At 40.4% G+C, this 17086-nt stretch overlaps 2 protein-coding genes and 1 long non-coding RNA gene across 5 annotated transcripts in view; 1 reads left to right on the top strand and 2 right to left on the bottom strand.

The window, feature by feature from the left end:
- Positions 1 to 17086, bottom strand: part of ece2a (endothelin converting enzyme 2a) — a 108497-nt gene that overhangs the window by 37901 nt on the left and 53510 nt on the right. The gene's annotated exons all lie outside the window — the stretch shown is intronic.
- On the top strand, positions 8026 to 9845 carry LOC309694350. The gene is made up of 2 exons (XR_014272854.1): positions 8026 to 8915; positions 9576 to 9845. It is a non-coding gene; the product is annotated as an uncharacterized lncRNA (long non-coding RNA).
- LOC309694349 (uncharacterized protein) lies at positions 9939 to 12494 on the bottom strand. Its single transcript, XM_082514374.1, has 4 exons — positions 12031 to 12494; positions 11638 to 11889; positions 10980 to 11069; positions 9939 to 10807 (listed from the first exon to the last, which is right to left on the bottom strand). Exons 1-4 carry the CDS (start codon positions 12158 to 12160, stop codon positions 10548 to 10550), a joined length of 732 nt encoding a protein of 243 aa, XP_082370500.1. The 5' UTR covers positions 12161 to 12494; the 3' UTR covers positions 9939 to 10547.

Here is a 17086-nt window from a genome sequence, read left to right as displayed (position 1 = left end):
ACATCATCTCCCTTGTGTATGAGAAGCAGTTCGCTCACTGCAGAGAGACTGGCCATTCAAATATTTCAGGGACTTCAAGCATCCATCGCTCACATTAATCTGTGCTACACACCTGCGAGTCCATATTCACATCGCCACATTTCTTACCCTGAACTGCCATCAAGTCGTTTTCTAGAGAGTGAAATTTGCTTGCCCCTCAAGCAATGCCTACAAACACACTGACCTCTGGACTTTTTTTTTGAAAGCTTTGCATAAAATTTTGCATATGTCCTATTAAGAAGTGTGTCTTGTCCCCTGGATTTTTTTGTCAAATCAATGGGACATTTTAGTTTGGACACTTTTACCAGCATTAGTTTACTCGTCAACCTGTGAAAGCAGCAGTGCCTCGTGTGGTTATAGATAAACTCTTTGAAGAACATTTATTCTCGACAGAATCTGGGCAGGGAGGCAGAGCATCATATCACATACTCAGCTGTTTGGTCAGGATTAAAAGGTTTCTGCTTCTTTAGTTTCCTTCAATACTTAAACTTCTGAAACTTTCTGTATGTTGTTTTTTTCTCTCAGTAAATGTTTAACACCTACTGAAACTGATCCTTCAACCCTCGAGCAACATCTGAATTAAAATTAACTCCACCTCCTCCACCACCACCACCACGCAAAGTCCTACAGGAAATTATTTTTTACTGCAGAAATAGGACACCTGGATATCTGACAACATTTTATATTAGAAGCAGTAGGAACTAGACGATTAGCAAAAGCCAAGCTAAAAGTGCTGCATAGATAAGGCTGGACTTTGATGGAGTTTTATATCTCCACCTCAGGAAACGTGTGTATTTCTGGCAAAATGGTCGAACATCAAGTGTTCAAATCGATGCCCTCCCCCTCTTTCATCTAGTCTTTTAAGCAGCAACAGGCTGTTGCCTTCGCTGTCTGCTTTGGTGCATCAGCTAGAGAGTGAGGTGGTCGTTTTGGCCACTCGAAATGGAACCAGCTTAATGTTGTTTGGAGTCTGAGCAGAGAGAAGCTGTGATCTGTGTGTCCGCCATGGGACTGGAATGCGAAAACAAACAGATCACAAGGCTGAGCCATCAACCCAAACTGGCTTTCAGTGGTCAGTAAAAGGTTCGAGCAGCAGACACGGGAAAAAAAGGAGACGAGAAAAAGCGACACAACCGATGGCAGGATTGATCTGCTGTGTGGAAGTGGGGTGGGGAGGAGGGGTTCACAGTTGGCTCGGTTCGATCAATCCAGAAACAAGTCAGATACACATACACAGATGCATGCTTCTGCAAACACGTAAATGAACACATGCCAACACATGCAAACACACGCCTTCTCTCACATCTCTCGCATATCAAATAGCCCAGATCCACACACACATTTGTTTTTTCAAGAAAACAAAATCCACATCGGTTGTCAGCCCTCTTAGGTCAGAAAAATGTTTTGTTATCATTTTGGACACGAGACACTTTTGATCTCCCAAATTTCTGCAATAAGTTTGAATAAAACTGTATAAACAAAGCATTTTGTTGATTTATTTACTTTTCTCTGTTTCTCTGAGTCTTTAATGTGATAAAAGCGTCTGTACTGACTGCACTGCCTTCTAACACACTGTGCTGGAAGAATAAAAGAGGCAGTTGGAATAAGAGGAAGAGCCCACCCTTACTGAAGAATCTTCCAGACACTGACTTGAGGAGCCTGAAGAGTTTACAGGACGCAGGAATGTAGTGAAGTAGTGCTGACAGGGGTGGACATAAACTCACATGTGGTGTACGTGAACAGTAAAGTACAGTATAACAGGCTCAGGAATGAAAAACAACTCTCACACTGGGAGATTATTGTACTCTACTAACCTTCATGGGCTGTTCTCCACTCCACTTTACTGTGGCCTACATTGATTTTTCACTCATCCATTTTAAATATGGATCCCACCTCCCTCGCCTTTTTACTCACTACTTGGTTATGCTTATCACAGATAAGCAAACAAATGCACAGTCCTAGCAGAAAGATGAAAAAAGACCAAATGAAAGCAGAGTTAAAAACAGTAACTAAAATGTTTTTTTTCCAAGTGCATGTGATTGTCTTTCGGGTTTCTGACCACACATCTACCAAGCCTCACTTTCTCATTATCCTGCTCTGACTCTTTCCTGTCCCTTGTCCCCAGTCTTCCTCTTCGCTCTCTCCTATATTCGCTTATTCCAATTAATGATCTTCATCCTTTAGGCATCCGTTGTTTCCATAGAAACATGCTCTGTAGTCGATACTGGTTGTCTAGGCAACAGTGAGCTGGGCAGGACATTCTGTGTGTGTGTGTGTGTGTGTGTGTGTGTGTGTGTGTGTGTGTGTGTGTGTGTGTGTGTGTGTGTGTGTGTGTGTGTGTGTGTAACAGCAGCTGCACATGTTGCATGTTTACGTGATTTGGGCTTGTTCCTCACTGTGGTTCAGATGTTTTGTGTTTAGCATTTTCTATCAGGTTTTACTGACTTTATTAGAGTGTTTAAAACATTTTTGATTACACATCCTCAATATATTTGCTGCCATTAATGAGATGTTTGACCAAACTGTCACAGCCATTTCACGGACGCTGAGCTTTAGTTCTGTCACAACATGTTGTTGTTCAATACTCTTTAAATTTTAACGCCCTCAAAACTGTTCACATATTACGTAAAATACCTTCATATTACAAGATCTCTCTTCTTACACAGAGACACACACTTCTAAAGATTAGAATATCTACCAAACAGAGTCAATTGTATATGCAGTGTTTGTATGTATGGTGCATTAATGTATGACATGTTAGCATTAAAATAGTGCTCATCACCTTTTCCGTTTGATGTTGTACAATTCTTGGTCAGCTTGACTATAAACCTTCGTAAAGCTCCGGTTATGCAGGCCAACCCTCTAGCACTAACACTAGCTGATTGTTTGTGCTTGATAGTTGATAGTTAATTGGTGACAAAGAGGTTTATGGTGCTGCAAAACAAAAAATCCTTGCAGTTGTTTTGGTTGCTAGCATTGTAATTGCTGTAGTCACCGGTAGTTTGCGTGGTAGATAGGGCTGCCACAAACGATTATTTTGATAGTCGACTAGTCACCGATTATTTTTGCGATTAGTCGACTAATCAGATCATGCATCTATTGAACGTAAAACGTACAGCTTATTGCACCAGCAGCATCTGCTCTTATATAACTATCATTAGCTTACAGCTTTAAGTGTTTACGGCATGTGCTAACTAAAAATAAAGACAAGATGATAGTTTATCAAATTTAAATGAAATTTGCAGATTGTTTCGGTGAAGTTTAATAAACGCAGCCGTCTGCTCCTTGCTATCTAAAATATAACGGGACACAGGAGTATATTCTCGAATATCTCACACACAAAAACTATAACTTTAATCTCAGCCAAACCGATTTACTCAGGAACAAATAAAATACTGAAAAACGCCAAACAATAACATTTTTAAGTTATCTAATACAACTTATATATCATGTTTAACCTGAGTAGCGAAAGACAGCGGTGGGTTTGAAAACGATTTGCCGGGAGTCCGATGTTCTCACGGGCTCTAGTGACCTAGCCCCCGGCTAGCTATCGAGCTGGTGGGTAACAGACGTCTCAGAAAACGTCGGCGCACTTTTGAAAATATGTGATGTCTTGATAAACTGAGCAGATATTTGAGGTTTACATATGGTTTAAATATGTTAAACGTTTATTTTGTGACCCAGAAAGAATAATAAGAGTAACATTAAAACTAACTAGCTGCCGCCATTGTTGGAAACTGAGCTGGGCCGCGATGGGTCGCACTATGAATTCTGGGACACAGCCTCTTCTTCTTCGGGGTTTAACGGCAGCTGGCATCCTTGTACATGCAGTGCTGCCATCTTCTGTTTCAGTCCATTATTACACTCTTAAATCCTACTACTTATTCCTGCGTCTTTTGGGATCTTACAAAGCTTCAAACGACGCGTCGACTATTAAATTAGTTGTCGACGATTTTGATAGTTGACGTAATCGTGACTAGTCGACTAATCATGGCAGCCCTATTTGCAAACACCTGCCAACTGCCCCCTGAATGGAAGGGAAGATGTGAAAGTGTAATGCACCTTTGCCTTCAGAGTAAAACTTGAACATATTGAAACATGTTGACTGCAGCGATACAACTTTTAATCTAAAGGTGAAAATTCTTCTTTTCCGGTTTGTGTTTTTCAGCTTAACTATCGCTCATCAAGTAGTTGGCAAATATTTGCAGACACGATGGCATCTTGCATGCAACCTGCGAGCAACTGGGGCAATCTGCATCCAAAAGAATCTGTCATAAAAGCAATCACAAGGATTTTTGGTGCAGCACCTATTTTGTGACTAATTTCACCTTGTGACAGCGAGCAACCACTCTACATATTTCCCTAGTGATTGGAGGTTGCCAGGGGGTCACCGACCAGCCTCTAGGCCTGTGTGTCCGAGGCCTTAGCAATATTGTTTCTATACTTTCAGCTCATCGTGTCTCAGTTATAGTTGTTTTTTATGCCTCTGTCATTAGTCATAGCAGGTACTCATAGCTCTTCTTTTGATTATGCTAACTTATCAGTTAGTTACCCTGTTTATTGCTTTTAGGTGACAGCTTTGTCAGCTGACAGTTTAACTGCTAATCGTTCTTTCAGAAAATAACTGTCAAGATTGTATTCAAGTTTAGTTAGCTACTATATTTTAAGAATATTAATATTGATGATTTTACTGTACTAGTTAGCTTATAATCTCTAGTGTTAGCCATACAATCGCTACAATACAATACAACAGCTTCTTCAACTGTAAAAAACAATTTAACGGCTCATCACGCTTTAAGCCAAGTATTTTACAAGTATTTTTACAACCTTTTGTTCATACCATGTCAGCACACCATTAAACAGGCTCCACATGGACAGGCATGGAAAACCTAAACCTGAAACAGTCTCATGAGTTTAGCCAAGTAAAAGAGAAGAAAGACTATATGTGCAAAAGGGAGCACAGGGATTGCACCTGGCTCCGGGGGTTTCCCAAGTCACAGCTGGTAAAAACCATAACGCTGGATTAACAAGAGCATCTGCAGATAGAAAGAGCGAGCACAAACCGCACAATGGGGACACGATTTGAGGTGAAATCAGGACAGAAAAAAAAGGACGTAATGAGTAAATATGTATATGTATATATATATGCTCCTAAATTAAGCAGACTGGTATTATAATGACTTGAAATCCCAGATCTTATTTTAAAAAAACACCAACATACACATCTAATAAATGTAAATGACATACACTGATTATGGCAAAGAACCGATGTATTCTATACTGCGTTTATGTGATATTCTTGGTGAATTTCTGTGTGCATGGCAGGCCATCTGCTATTGTGAGTGGCCAGTGTATGTTGACCGAACACGTGCAACAAATCATCAAGAGCTGGTGAAAATCTCTAGAGAGCCAGGAGGCCCCGGCTCAGCGGTCCATCCCTTCACACATACCCACACACACACACACTGACACACACATGTGCATGCATATGTATGAAAATACATGCACACAGATATTCTGTTAATCTTTAGAGTGGCTCAAGCACACACAGAATGCAACTTAACATAAAAAATAAATAAATAAATAAATAAATAAATAAATAAAAAGCACATCCATATGCATTCCCTGTCTTTGATCCTGTGCTCAAATCTCTACACATGCGCAAACAGAATTGCAATCACCCACGCTCCCACTCCCTCACGTGTGCTCCACTGCTCTACTTTAAGTCTGTTAGAACTGGAGAACAGAGGGCTCATTGGGCCAAAAGACTTGATCACACATGGAGGAGGGGCAAACGTTATAGGTGTGCATCAAGAACTTGGACAAAAATGAACACACAGTAACACACAGTCATGCAAAGAACACAGCGTCCACTTTCAGTGACGCAAAAACACACAAGCAGGCAAGCATGCACATGCACAAAGCTGCAGCTTGGGATGCACGGGCACTTCTGAAATGCATATACAAACACCACGCATGTGTGCACACGTGTAAAAAAGATGGCGGAGAAAGGGACTCATGAGGGTTGTGAGACAAACACAGACATACAAGCAGTGACTTACTTAATATATACTTTAACTATCAACATTAATCCATTTTTTTAAATATACTGAGTCATGGTGAGTCGTTGATCACCACAGCTTTGAATTTTACTTCCCAAACCTTTACAGACCTGCAGAGTCCAAAATAATTAGCATCAGGTGAGAGTGAGAGCTGAAAGGACAGAAGAGAGCGATATTATGTGAGGTGAAGATGCTGCATGAAGTGAAAAGCAGTTAAAAATTCTTAGAAGCCAAGCTCAAAATTCATTAACCCCCTCTGTAGTCATAACTTATTTAAAGGTGAACACACAGGAACGATAAACCTAAGTTTAGATTCACTGTAATTTCTTATTTGTTGTGAATAAACACTCAAGATACAAGCACAACAGAAATCACATATAAAAATGACTTTGTAGGACTGATATTTACATTTATGCTAAAATCTGAGTTTCCAAAGTCAGTTTATGCACTTCATTCTGGTCTGTTTTTAAGCTTTGCCTTTCACACAAATACAGGAGGGTATACACAAAGTGTGAAAGAGACAAAGAGTAAAGTGGATTGGTGTAATCCACTTTACTCTGGCACAAAAGGTTCAAACTGAAATGAAAACATGTCGACATCGAAACACATGCACTGAAAGACGCACGCACACAATGAGCATTCAGCATTATTTATGCACATAAAACTGAGGAATAAAGCTCCTGTGTGTCTGTGTGTGTTGTATGTGCGCTCTAACACGAATGTTCCTTTGGGGTTGTTTTCCCGGCAGCCGTCCAAGCTTCCTGGTAATGGAGCTGGGGAGAACTGTCCACAGCGGGAGCCAGAAACAACCAATCAATGTCAATGAACATGTGTCTCTCTCTCTCTCTCTCTCTCTGCATTAAGCCAGCTTATGATGATGTCATGACAGCAGCCTGTCTGCCATAATGAGCACACAGCAAGGTTTTCCACCACATTAAACCAGTAGAAGAAAATTGTCTATTTGGCTAAAATATGCAGATTTTAGAAAGGAAGGTATGAAAGAAGCAACCTTAGGGTCCTCCTCAAACATCGGTTCCTACAAACTGGTGAGGTTCAGAGCAGAAATGAACACACATCATTGAAAGGAAAGGTTTACAAGATGGTAGCGAGACCTGCTATGATGTATGGTTTGGAGACGGCAGCACTGACACAAAGATGGGAGGCTGAGCTGGAGGGGACAAAGCTGAAGACGCTAAGATTTTCACTGAGGGTGACAAGAATGGACAAGATTAGAAATGAGAGGGACAGCTCAGGTTGAGTGGTTAGAAAGGAAGGTTGAGTTTGGACATGGGAGGAGCAGGGACAGTTGACTCAGGATGTTGACGATGGAGCTACCAAACAGGAGGAAAACAGGAAGACCTCAGAGGTTCATGGATTTAGTGACAGAAGAAACACAGAGGACTACTGTGTTATTAGCTGTGGCGACACCTAAAGGGAGCAGCCAGAGAAGATTTTAAAGTTAATTTTAACAAGCGTTCTACACTCCATGTGACTTGCTAAGCAAGCGTGCTCGCAGTAGCTGATAGCTTAGCACTCCAAATTTTCATCTAAATGTTGTCACTTTAATCTGGAACAAAGGATTGAGATGGGCACAGTACTAATCCTCGAGCTACCATTGGTTTGATCACAAAACCAATGGTAGCTCTACCATACATACAGTCCATGAGGATAAGTATATGCGTATTCTAAAAAAAATTTGCATGACTTACTACATTGTTTTGTAAATGACACATTAGGTTACTTAACTACTTTCTGGAGCCGCCTAAGTAAAGTTTAAACTAAATATCATGTAATAAAAATGAACTTTGGCCTACAGTCCTATACATTGACCTAACAAAAAGCACTCTGAAGATCACAAACCTCCCACATAGCAGCTCACTCTCTGTGCATTATTTCCTTTTAACTGAATATTAGTGGATTGTTCTTTGTTCTTTTTAAACTTACTTTATGAAGTTTGTAGTGCAGTAAAAATCAGATTGCAGATGTTTGATTTTTTTTTTTTAAGATAATCTTATCATCAAACATTTCCTGTAAATCAATTTATGTAATGAGGCTAATGGCAATTGTTTGCTTAGTAACTGTAATTTGATTACTATTTAACAGGTCATTTAGTTGTTTCCCATGTAGGTTCATGTTTCTTAGAACTCTCCTTCCCAGTGTACAGTGTGAACCATCAGTGCTGTCACACTGGCTAAGTGCAATGAAAAATGCAGGAATCTACTAGATTATGTAAGATTACCAAGAAGAAAAGGAGGCGTCTCCTGTCAGTTTAAGAGAGAGACTTGTAGACGGACTAACGGTGTGTTCACACCGAACGCGATGGACGCGAATAAAACGCCCCAAACGCCCCTAATTTGACGCATGTACATTCGCGTCTCAACGCGTGTCCAAGAAAAATCCATCGCGCGTCAAAATATGATATTTTGACGCGCGTGACGCGCGTGAACCGGAAATGTGGGAGGAATGTGGGAGGGAGTTGTGCCAGACCTGGTTTTGCAAGATGGCAGCTATCGAGCTAGCGCTTGAAGAGAGAGTCTCCCTTCTCTATGTACTGTGGAGAGCAGAGCAGCAGCGTAAAAGACGTCCTCGCCGTACCTGGGTCCATCAGGTCCTCCAGGCGCGTGAGCAGTTTGGTGAGTTTCACCATTTGCTCCAGGAGCTGCGCCTGGATGACGGCAGATTCCAGCGATATCATCGTCTGTCACCCGGCCAGTTTGAGGACCTGCTTTCCCGTGTCGGTCCCAGAATCGCCCGCCTAGACACCAATTACAGGCGCTCAATCCCACCTGCAGAGCGCCTGTCCGTCTGCCTGAGGTTAGTAAAAGTGGTCAATACGGTAGTCCTTTATTGATACCTGTGCTAATATATGCTAAACCATCCATTTATACACTGCTAACATGGATGTGCTATGCTAACAGTGAATGCTGTCGGTGTTTACTGATGGCATAGCACATCCATGTTAGCAGTGTATCGTGTATACACTGCTAACATGGATGTGCTATAACAGTGAATGCTGTCGGCGTGTATAAACTATCGTTTATACACTGCTAACATGGATGTGCTATGCTAACAGTGAATGCTGTCGGCGTTTACTGATGGCATAGCACATCCATGTTAGCAGTGTATCGTGTATACACTGCTAACATGGATGTGCTATAACAGTGAATGCTGTCGGCGTGTATAAACTATCGTTTATACACTGCTAACATGGATGTGCTATGCTAACAGTGAATGCTGTCGGCGTTTACTGATGGCATAGCACATCCATGTTAGCAGTGTATCGTTTATACACTGCTAACATGGATGTGCTATGCTAACAGTGAATGCTCTCGGTGTTTACCGATAGCAAACTGGTACTGTTTATAATATTTCTAGTGATACTCAGATGGTCTCATCAAGTCCCGATTTAATTTAATTCGATTTATGCTGTTATCAGTTCAGTGGTTGAATGATAGCATGGCTGTGGTGTCATAGGTATGGTGAGCCAGATCATCCCCCAGGTAGCGACGGCCATCTGGGACTGTCTAGTGGACGATTTCACGGCTGTGCCTTCAACTGAAGACTGGCGGTCCATCGCAGAGGGATTCCAGGAGCGCTGGAACTTCCCCCTCTGTTGTGGAGCTCTGGATGGGAAGCACGTCCAGACGAAGGCACCCCCCAACTCAGGATCCATGTTCCACAACTACAAGGGAACTTTCTCCTTTTTAAAATTTTCTTAATAAATGGATCTCTACTCCAAAATAACCTAACCTCTCTTTATTCTCTTAAGTAACTTGTCTTCACTATGTTCCTATAACCAGTGTGATGCAAAAGTTTGAGCAACCTTATTAATAGTCATTATTTTCCTGTATGAATCGGTTACAGTAAAAAATGTCAATTACATATATCATATAGGAGACACACACATTGATATACACTACATATTTATGTTATTTCTCTTTTTATGTGTTGCCAATATATGCACCTGCTTTATTTAGTGTAAAGTTATTGCACACTTTCTGTAAATCCAGTGAACTGCATTTCACTTCTCAAATATCACTGTGTGTGTCTCCTATATGATGTATTTAACTGACAATTTAAATTGTGACAAATAACGATTTGTACAGGACAATGATGGCTATTAACAAGGTTGCCCAAACTTTTGCATCCCACTGTATCAGTATATTTTGTCATTAGTATAATATGAAATAAATTCTACTTGTGTCAAGTCGGGTGCCAATATTTGCTGTGTAGTAGAACAGAGACATTTGTCATTATAAATGTTTATTTGATAAAATATATAAATTCAGTAATAAAAAGATTCAACATAAATATATGAAATTTAACTATTTACAGAGAGACAGGAATAAAAAGGACCCAGCTTGGAGTGGAAGAGCCTCAGGGGAGAAGGAGGAGAAGAATAAGAACATTGTTTCTGCCCTGGAGAGCTGCTGCCTCATCAGAAAACTACTGATCATTAGGGTCCAATGTTTCCAAATTTAGCACAGCTGTGCTGTTGTCAAAAACTAATTTATGAATTTGGAATTTCACGAATTCTCGTGTCTGAGGCGGCATGCTCTCCAGAGCAGGAACAAGGCCGAGGAGGAAATACTCTGTTGCAGACGGGCGTGGCCTCTTTAGGGACTCCAGGATAGCCAGCTCCACCGCCGATGGACCATCCTGGGACCCTTCCCTCGACCGCCTTCGAGCTCTCCTCCTCTGTGGGCCTGTAAAAAACAGAACAAAACACCACAAAGAAATGAGAAGGCTGCTACTAGATTGTCATTTTCAAAATTGAAAAAAAAACAGGATATGAACAGATTGGTTGTAGATATTTAGTAAAGGTGATCACAAGGGAATCCAAGCAAGTAAAAAGCTATCAGTGCTTGATGTTCATACCTGTGGGTGCAGCAGCAGGAGTGGAGGGACCAGGGACTGGGGAGTCAGGAGAAGCAACAGGGGAGGACTCTGCTGCATGATAACTTGACTCTATCAAGACAATATTAAATGTTAACAGGTTGAAGACAATAGTCATAGAGAATATTATATTATTATATACTTATTATTATATACAGTGGTCTCCCATTTATTGCAGCACATGAACAGTAGTCACAGTTCTCACAAGTTGATTCTCAAAGTGCAAACCTTTGTCGATTTTAAAACGTAAAAGTATTATGCAGCGCTTTTTCTCCGTCTGCGGCGCCACTTTCGTGCGCCTTTTTCGCTCCCGGTGCAGGTGTCTATTTCCGAATGAGGGTCATAGTTATGAGTGTTTTTGTGCTGTTTTTTTCTATTTGAAGTGATGGTTATCAAAACCAAACATGATAAGTTTGGCAAGCGCAGGAGACACGACACGGAGGAGATTTGTCATTTGGGCTGCAGAATGCAATGCGCATCGTTGAAAGCTGTACGGTGCAATAAAAAAAATCAGCGAAAAGGCGAGGCAGTGACGGATGAACAGCGGGACTACTTTATACTGTTTATTAATAAACAAAATATATTCCTGTATGACAACACGCATAAATTAACTGCCTACATTAATTAATTGTAAACATACCTTCTGACTGACACTCCCCTGCTGCCTCTTCGGGCTGTCCCTGGTCCTCGGGGGAGAAGTTCTCCACGGTCCGCACCATATTACCGCTGGTCTCCCGCGGGGTGAGGAAGGGGTCCAGAAACCCCATGACCGCGAAGAACTTCCATCTCCTCCCCGATCCTGCTGCAGACCCACTCCTCTTCTCCTTCTCTGACCTCTTCTCCTTATTATATGTGTCCCTGAGGCTCTTCCACTTTCTCCTGCAGATGTCCTCTGAATAAACGCATTATCTGGTTAGCGGAAAGGTATTTGTACAACAGTGGGAAAATCGCGGGACAGTAGGCGCGCTTGCTAGCTTTTGCACGGCTTCATCGGGTCAGTCTGAAAATTAAAAAGAAGAAGGAATGAACTTACCAGGTTGCCCGATCTCCTCACTTATGTGTCTCCAAGCTAGGTCCTTTTTATTCCTGTCTCGGTAGAAATAGGAGCTGGCATCATATAGCTCGGGGTGGTTAGCCACGGCGCTGATCAGCTTTTCCTCCATACTGAATGAAGAATGAAGGGCTTTGGCTGGATCTGCCCCTTTGACCTAGGTAACAGCCACGTCACCAGGCTCCTGATTGGTTGTCGCGGCGCGATTTGACGCTGGAGTTCAGATTTTTCCAACTCGAGCGGTAGACGCGAAACGCGCGTATGCACAAAGTGCAACACAAAAACTCACGCGCGTGGTTTTATTCGCGCGTCAAACGCGCCTGACGCGCTACACTGACGCGCGTTTCGCGCGTCAAACGCGCCTGACGCGCTACACTGACGCGCGTTTCACGCGTTTTGGCGTTTTCGCGACGCAAATCTGCTTCCGAATTTTCGCGGGACCCGCAATCGCGCGTCATCGCGCCTTTCCATTGACTTTACATGTAAACCTGACGCTCTATTCGCGTCCATCGCGTTCGGTGTGAACACACCGTAAGGAGGATTAGAAACAAGCTGAAAAAAAGCAGATGAGAAGTGCTACACGTATTTATAAAATTATTAATTGCATACTAAAACAATTGGGTCTACAGATGTGAGATACACCACATCCGACTGTGTGAGATGAGCTGAATAAAGTTGTCATTAACTCTTGCCATACACCTACGCACCGCATAATGCAGCACAACAATGAAAAAGCTCTGACCATATCACTCACACTTCTTTGACTGATGGAAGAGACTGTGAAGATGCCGAGGCCAGAAAGAGCTAACAACAAATGCTCAGTTAAGACTTGTGTTGCGGTCTAGGTAATTATAACACAGTAAACCACCATACTGGATACTACATTTCTGAAATGACTGGAATTTTCCATAACACTTACTGTCATAAGCGAGGGCCCACACTAGTCTTTGAAGGACACATTTCTGTTATAACTGTTAACTTTGTTGTTACACTTTCTCTTACCGTACATTACCAAATCTCCATTTGCACTATTTGCCTATTTGCACTACTCTGCCTGGTTTACACTCAATGTCACTTACCCATTATATTGTATATTATATAGCTTTCTTGTTATATGTAAAATTGTATTTATTTAAATTTTTACTTTTTAATTATTTTACTTGCATTTTTTAATCACTTTTATATTTAAATATATTTAAATGTTCATTTGCTATTTATCTAGGGAGTGAAGAGTAACGCAATTTCTATTCTCCGTATGTCCTGTACATGTGGCAGAATCGACAAATAAAGTTGACTTTGACTTTGAACTTACATCTGTGACAGCTTCAATACCAGGCAGACTGAGCATGCAACACATGCACAGTATACATCGAAACATGTAGAATCGTTAGAATCGTTGTCCAAAATATATCCATTTGAAACATTTAGCATTCGTTTTTATTGTGCAAATGTTGTAATTTTTTTTAAAATGAAAGTATAAAGTACTCACTATGAAGGTGTATTAGGGCAGCATTAAGAATAAAATATATTATTGTTCATTTTGAGAATAAAGTCAAAATTTCAAAGTTTGTGGCGGAACAGCAACGTCCATGTTGGCCACTTTAAAGATGGCGAGTGAACATGGCGCCTTCCACAAACCGGTGCCTGCTCCTGCATATTCTTACGTTTATGAAAATACATCACTTTTTACACATTAATCAATGTATACTTATGAGGACAACCTTCTTTTTCCATTAAATTACCTAAAAAATTACTTATGATACCATTAACCCTTTAAGACCTACCATAGAACCAAGTCCGCCAGAGCTTATATTATATTTTTACATGCTGTAGTGCCATTTTTGGCAGCATTTCAAGTTGATATACATCAATACAACCAGTATAGCCCAAATTTTAATGTCTGCATTAAATGCATAGTAATTACATAAATTGCAAAAAAGTGCAATAAACTACAAAAAATTAGAATTTTTTTTTGTTTTTTTAACATATATTTCTAGTTAGAGAAATTTAAGAGGCTTATCCCTCAAACTGTAAATACAAAAAAGTTGCACAAAATAATTTCCCACCAAAGGAAATTTATTTTAAGTGTCTTCATAGTTTTATTTTTGAAATACACCAATTTTTATATACTGCAGGAAAAACGAAAATAAATATTATAATGCAAATTTGCAAAAAAAACAGCAGCATATACATCAAAATAAACTATTTCCAGCAGTGCAATTTGAGTCCTAAGCATCCCAGAAACGACACAGAAAGTCATAAAGTCAAACATAACTTTTAAAAACTCCAGTATAGGCTCATAAGGCCCTGATGGTAAAATGACGTCACTTCTGGTTTGGGCAGGACATGGCGGACATGCGATAGTTCGCGCTGATGGACGTAGGAAGTGTTACTAACAGCTGATCGGATCGGCAAAGCATGTTTCTGGAATATTATGTTTTTGTTGCTGCAAGTGCTTTTGCAGGAAACTGTGACTTAGGACAAGCTGATGGCATAAGATAAGTACAACTCCTCCGGTTTCATATGCAAAAACAATTATTGCGCTAGCTTATGTGGTTGCAGTGCTACCGGGATTTAAAAATAGTTATGCAAAACGGAGCGTGCCCGCTCCAACCGGCTATAAAGGGTTAAGTGTAAATGATTCATTTTGAACATATATAATTAGACATCAAATACAAACCTATCCATACTTAAGATGACTGGTTAAACCTGTAAACTGAAATCAACCACAAGCTAAAACACTTTGGTTAAATCTCTTGCACTATTGTGTGCAATTCTGTGCAGAATTAACAAACTCATGAATTACCAAATTTTCAGCTGCACTTGAGTAAACTTCTGGACATTGCATAATCTCCGCTTCAGTGCCTTGAGCAAACAAACTGCATTTAAGACAGCTACAAAACAGATGTCTTAAAGTAAACTTGCCTCACTGATTGAAACCAAGGACTAGTCTTTACCTCTTTAAACAGGACTAAAGGTTAGCAATTAAAAGTGTTAGTCTGAGATGATATCTAATGAAAGAGTCTCCATAGCAACAGAGTGATTCACAGAGCGTGTCAGCTTGTGAAATAAATTTCACACTTCAGTGAACTGCAGCTTCTACTGTGTTTGTGTGTCACCATGATGGCAATAAAAATAAAACTCTATTGTTATTACGTGTATTGTGTCATGGCTTTATATACAGTACGTGTGTCCTACATCGGATAACTGTGTGGGAAAGTGTTGCTGACTGGGATTTCTGGTGGAACTGATTTCACAGATTTCTCCAAGGCTTAAGGCTTCTTATGCATCGTTATTTTCAATTTCACATAAAATAATTAATATTGCATGAAAAGGGCAGGTTTCAGCTTTGATTTGAGAAATTGTTTATTAATATACTAATATGCATTTTAAACTCATTTCTTTTGACATGCAGTGTTTCTTCTGTCACCTTTGACTATTCAGCTGCACAGAGAAAGAGTGATTCTCATGTCAACTAAATATTTTTGCATGTCATTTGCAGTAATGTAGTGTTTGTGCTGTTTTTTGTTACGGCCTTTGGATAATGGGCAGTTATTTTTGATAGGTTCTTTTTTTAACATCCAAACTAAACCTTGGCTTTTAATGTTCCCTTTACCTGAGGTATCTCAAACAGTGTTAAACTCCAAGATTATCTTTAATTGTGATCAGCTGACAATCCCAAATGGGCAGCATGGTGATACAGTGGTGAGCAATACAGTTCTTAGCTTGGACCTTTTCGTTGGGGTTTCCTCCCATAGTCCACAGACAAGTGTGTGAGATTAACTTGACATTAGGTACTTATGTGACCATGAAAGGTTGACGGAGTCTCCACCTTAGCCTCATGACACACGGGCAGCCTGTCAGCTAAGATAAACTGCCTATAACCCGTTACTCTGGCTGGATGAGTCGTTAGGAACATTAATGGATGGATGGCCAATTTCTAACGTGAAGAGTTGATCTCTGATTTTGGTAAAAGAGTCAAATTCTACATGTACCAGTAGAAGAGTTATATATTTTAATGTTAAAATGTAACTGGACATTCAATTACAGAATATTAATGTATTTAATCTCTCTGCAAGGCTTTCAGGTATTTTTTGACCTTCAGGGATTCTTTTTGTTGCATAAAGCTTTTTGAAACCATTTTAATGTAACCTCCACTAATCTTCTAACAGGATATGCACTGACTTAAAAACACAAAAACAAAACATAAAAACTATTTGGGACAAATTTTCCATGAAAATCCAAAGGATGTGATCTTCATGCTCACCAACATGCACTTGCAGCTAAACCTCTTCTTTGTTTTCCTTTAACGCCAACAACAATGGGCCCACTATACTCACACTGCACTTCAAAACTGACATCAAATCCCCTGGTGCAAGCTACAGTACGCTTTCATGTTTTTGGCTTATAACGTCACACAGGGTGCTGTTGCTGCCCCCACAGCCAAGTCAATTACATGAGCGTACGATCATGTCAGTTTTTACTGCCATTTTAATGATAACTGCAGAGAAGTTCAGAGATTCAGAGATCATATAGACTGAAAAGACGAGGCTTTCTGGAAAGAACTTCGAAAGAAATATATGATAGTTTTGCTTCTGGTGATGTGGAAGTTTTATCTAAGTGGCGACATCTTTTATTTACGAGAATAGCGAGTACTCATCCCTGGTATGAACAGTACAGAGCTGTTGAGATGCCACTGTTTGCATGAAACAACCAATACAGCGAGTGTAATGGACCTCTAAGCAGAACTAAATAGCACTGCTTAGAAATTGAGTGCATTAATTACTAAAAATATGAAGTCATGCACATGCTTTAAACAGGACTTTCTCAGTGTCAACACTGAGTAAGAAGCAGAATTGGCTAACCAGCTATTTACTACGATGAGTAGCTAAAAATTTATCTAAGCTGGCCAGTGAGCTAACAGCGCCAAACTTACTCCTCTCACCCCTGACTGGTCACGGCAGATGGCCACTCCTCCCTGAGCCTCCTTCTCACTGAGTTTTCTTCCTGTTAAAAAGGAGTTTTTCCTTCCTACTGT

The sequence above is a fragment of the Aulonocara stuartgranti genome (genome assembly GCF_965226115.1).
Source record: "Aulonocara stuartgranti genome assembly, chromosome: 18".
Classification (NCBI taxonomy): domain Eukaryota; kingdom Metazoa; phylum Chordata; class Actinopteri; order Cichliformes; family Cichlidae; genus Aulonocara; species Aulonocara stuartgranti.
Note: the sequence above shows the minus strand (reverse complement) of the source record. Positions and strands in the feature narration are given on the sequence as shown.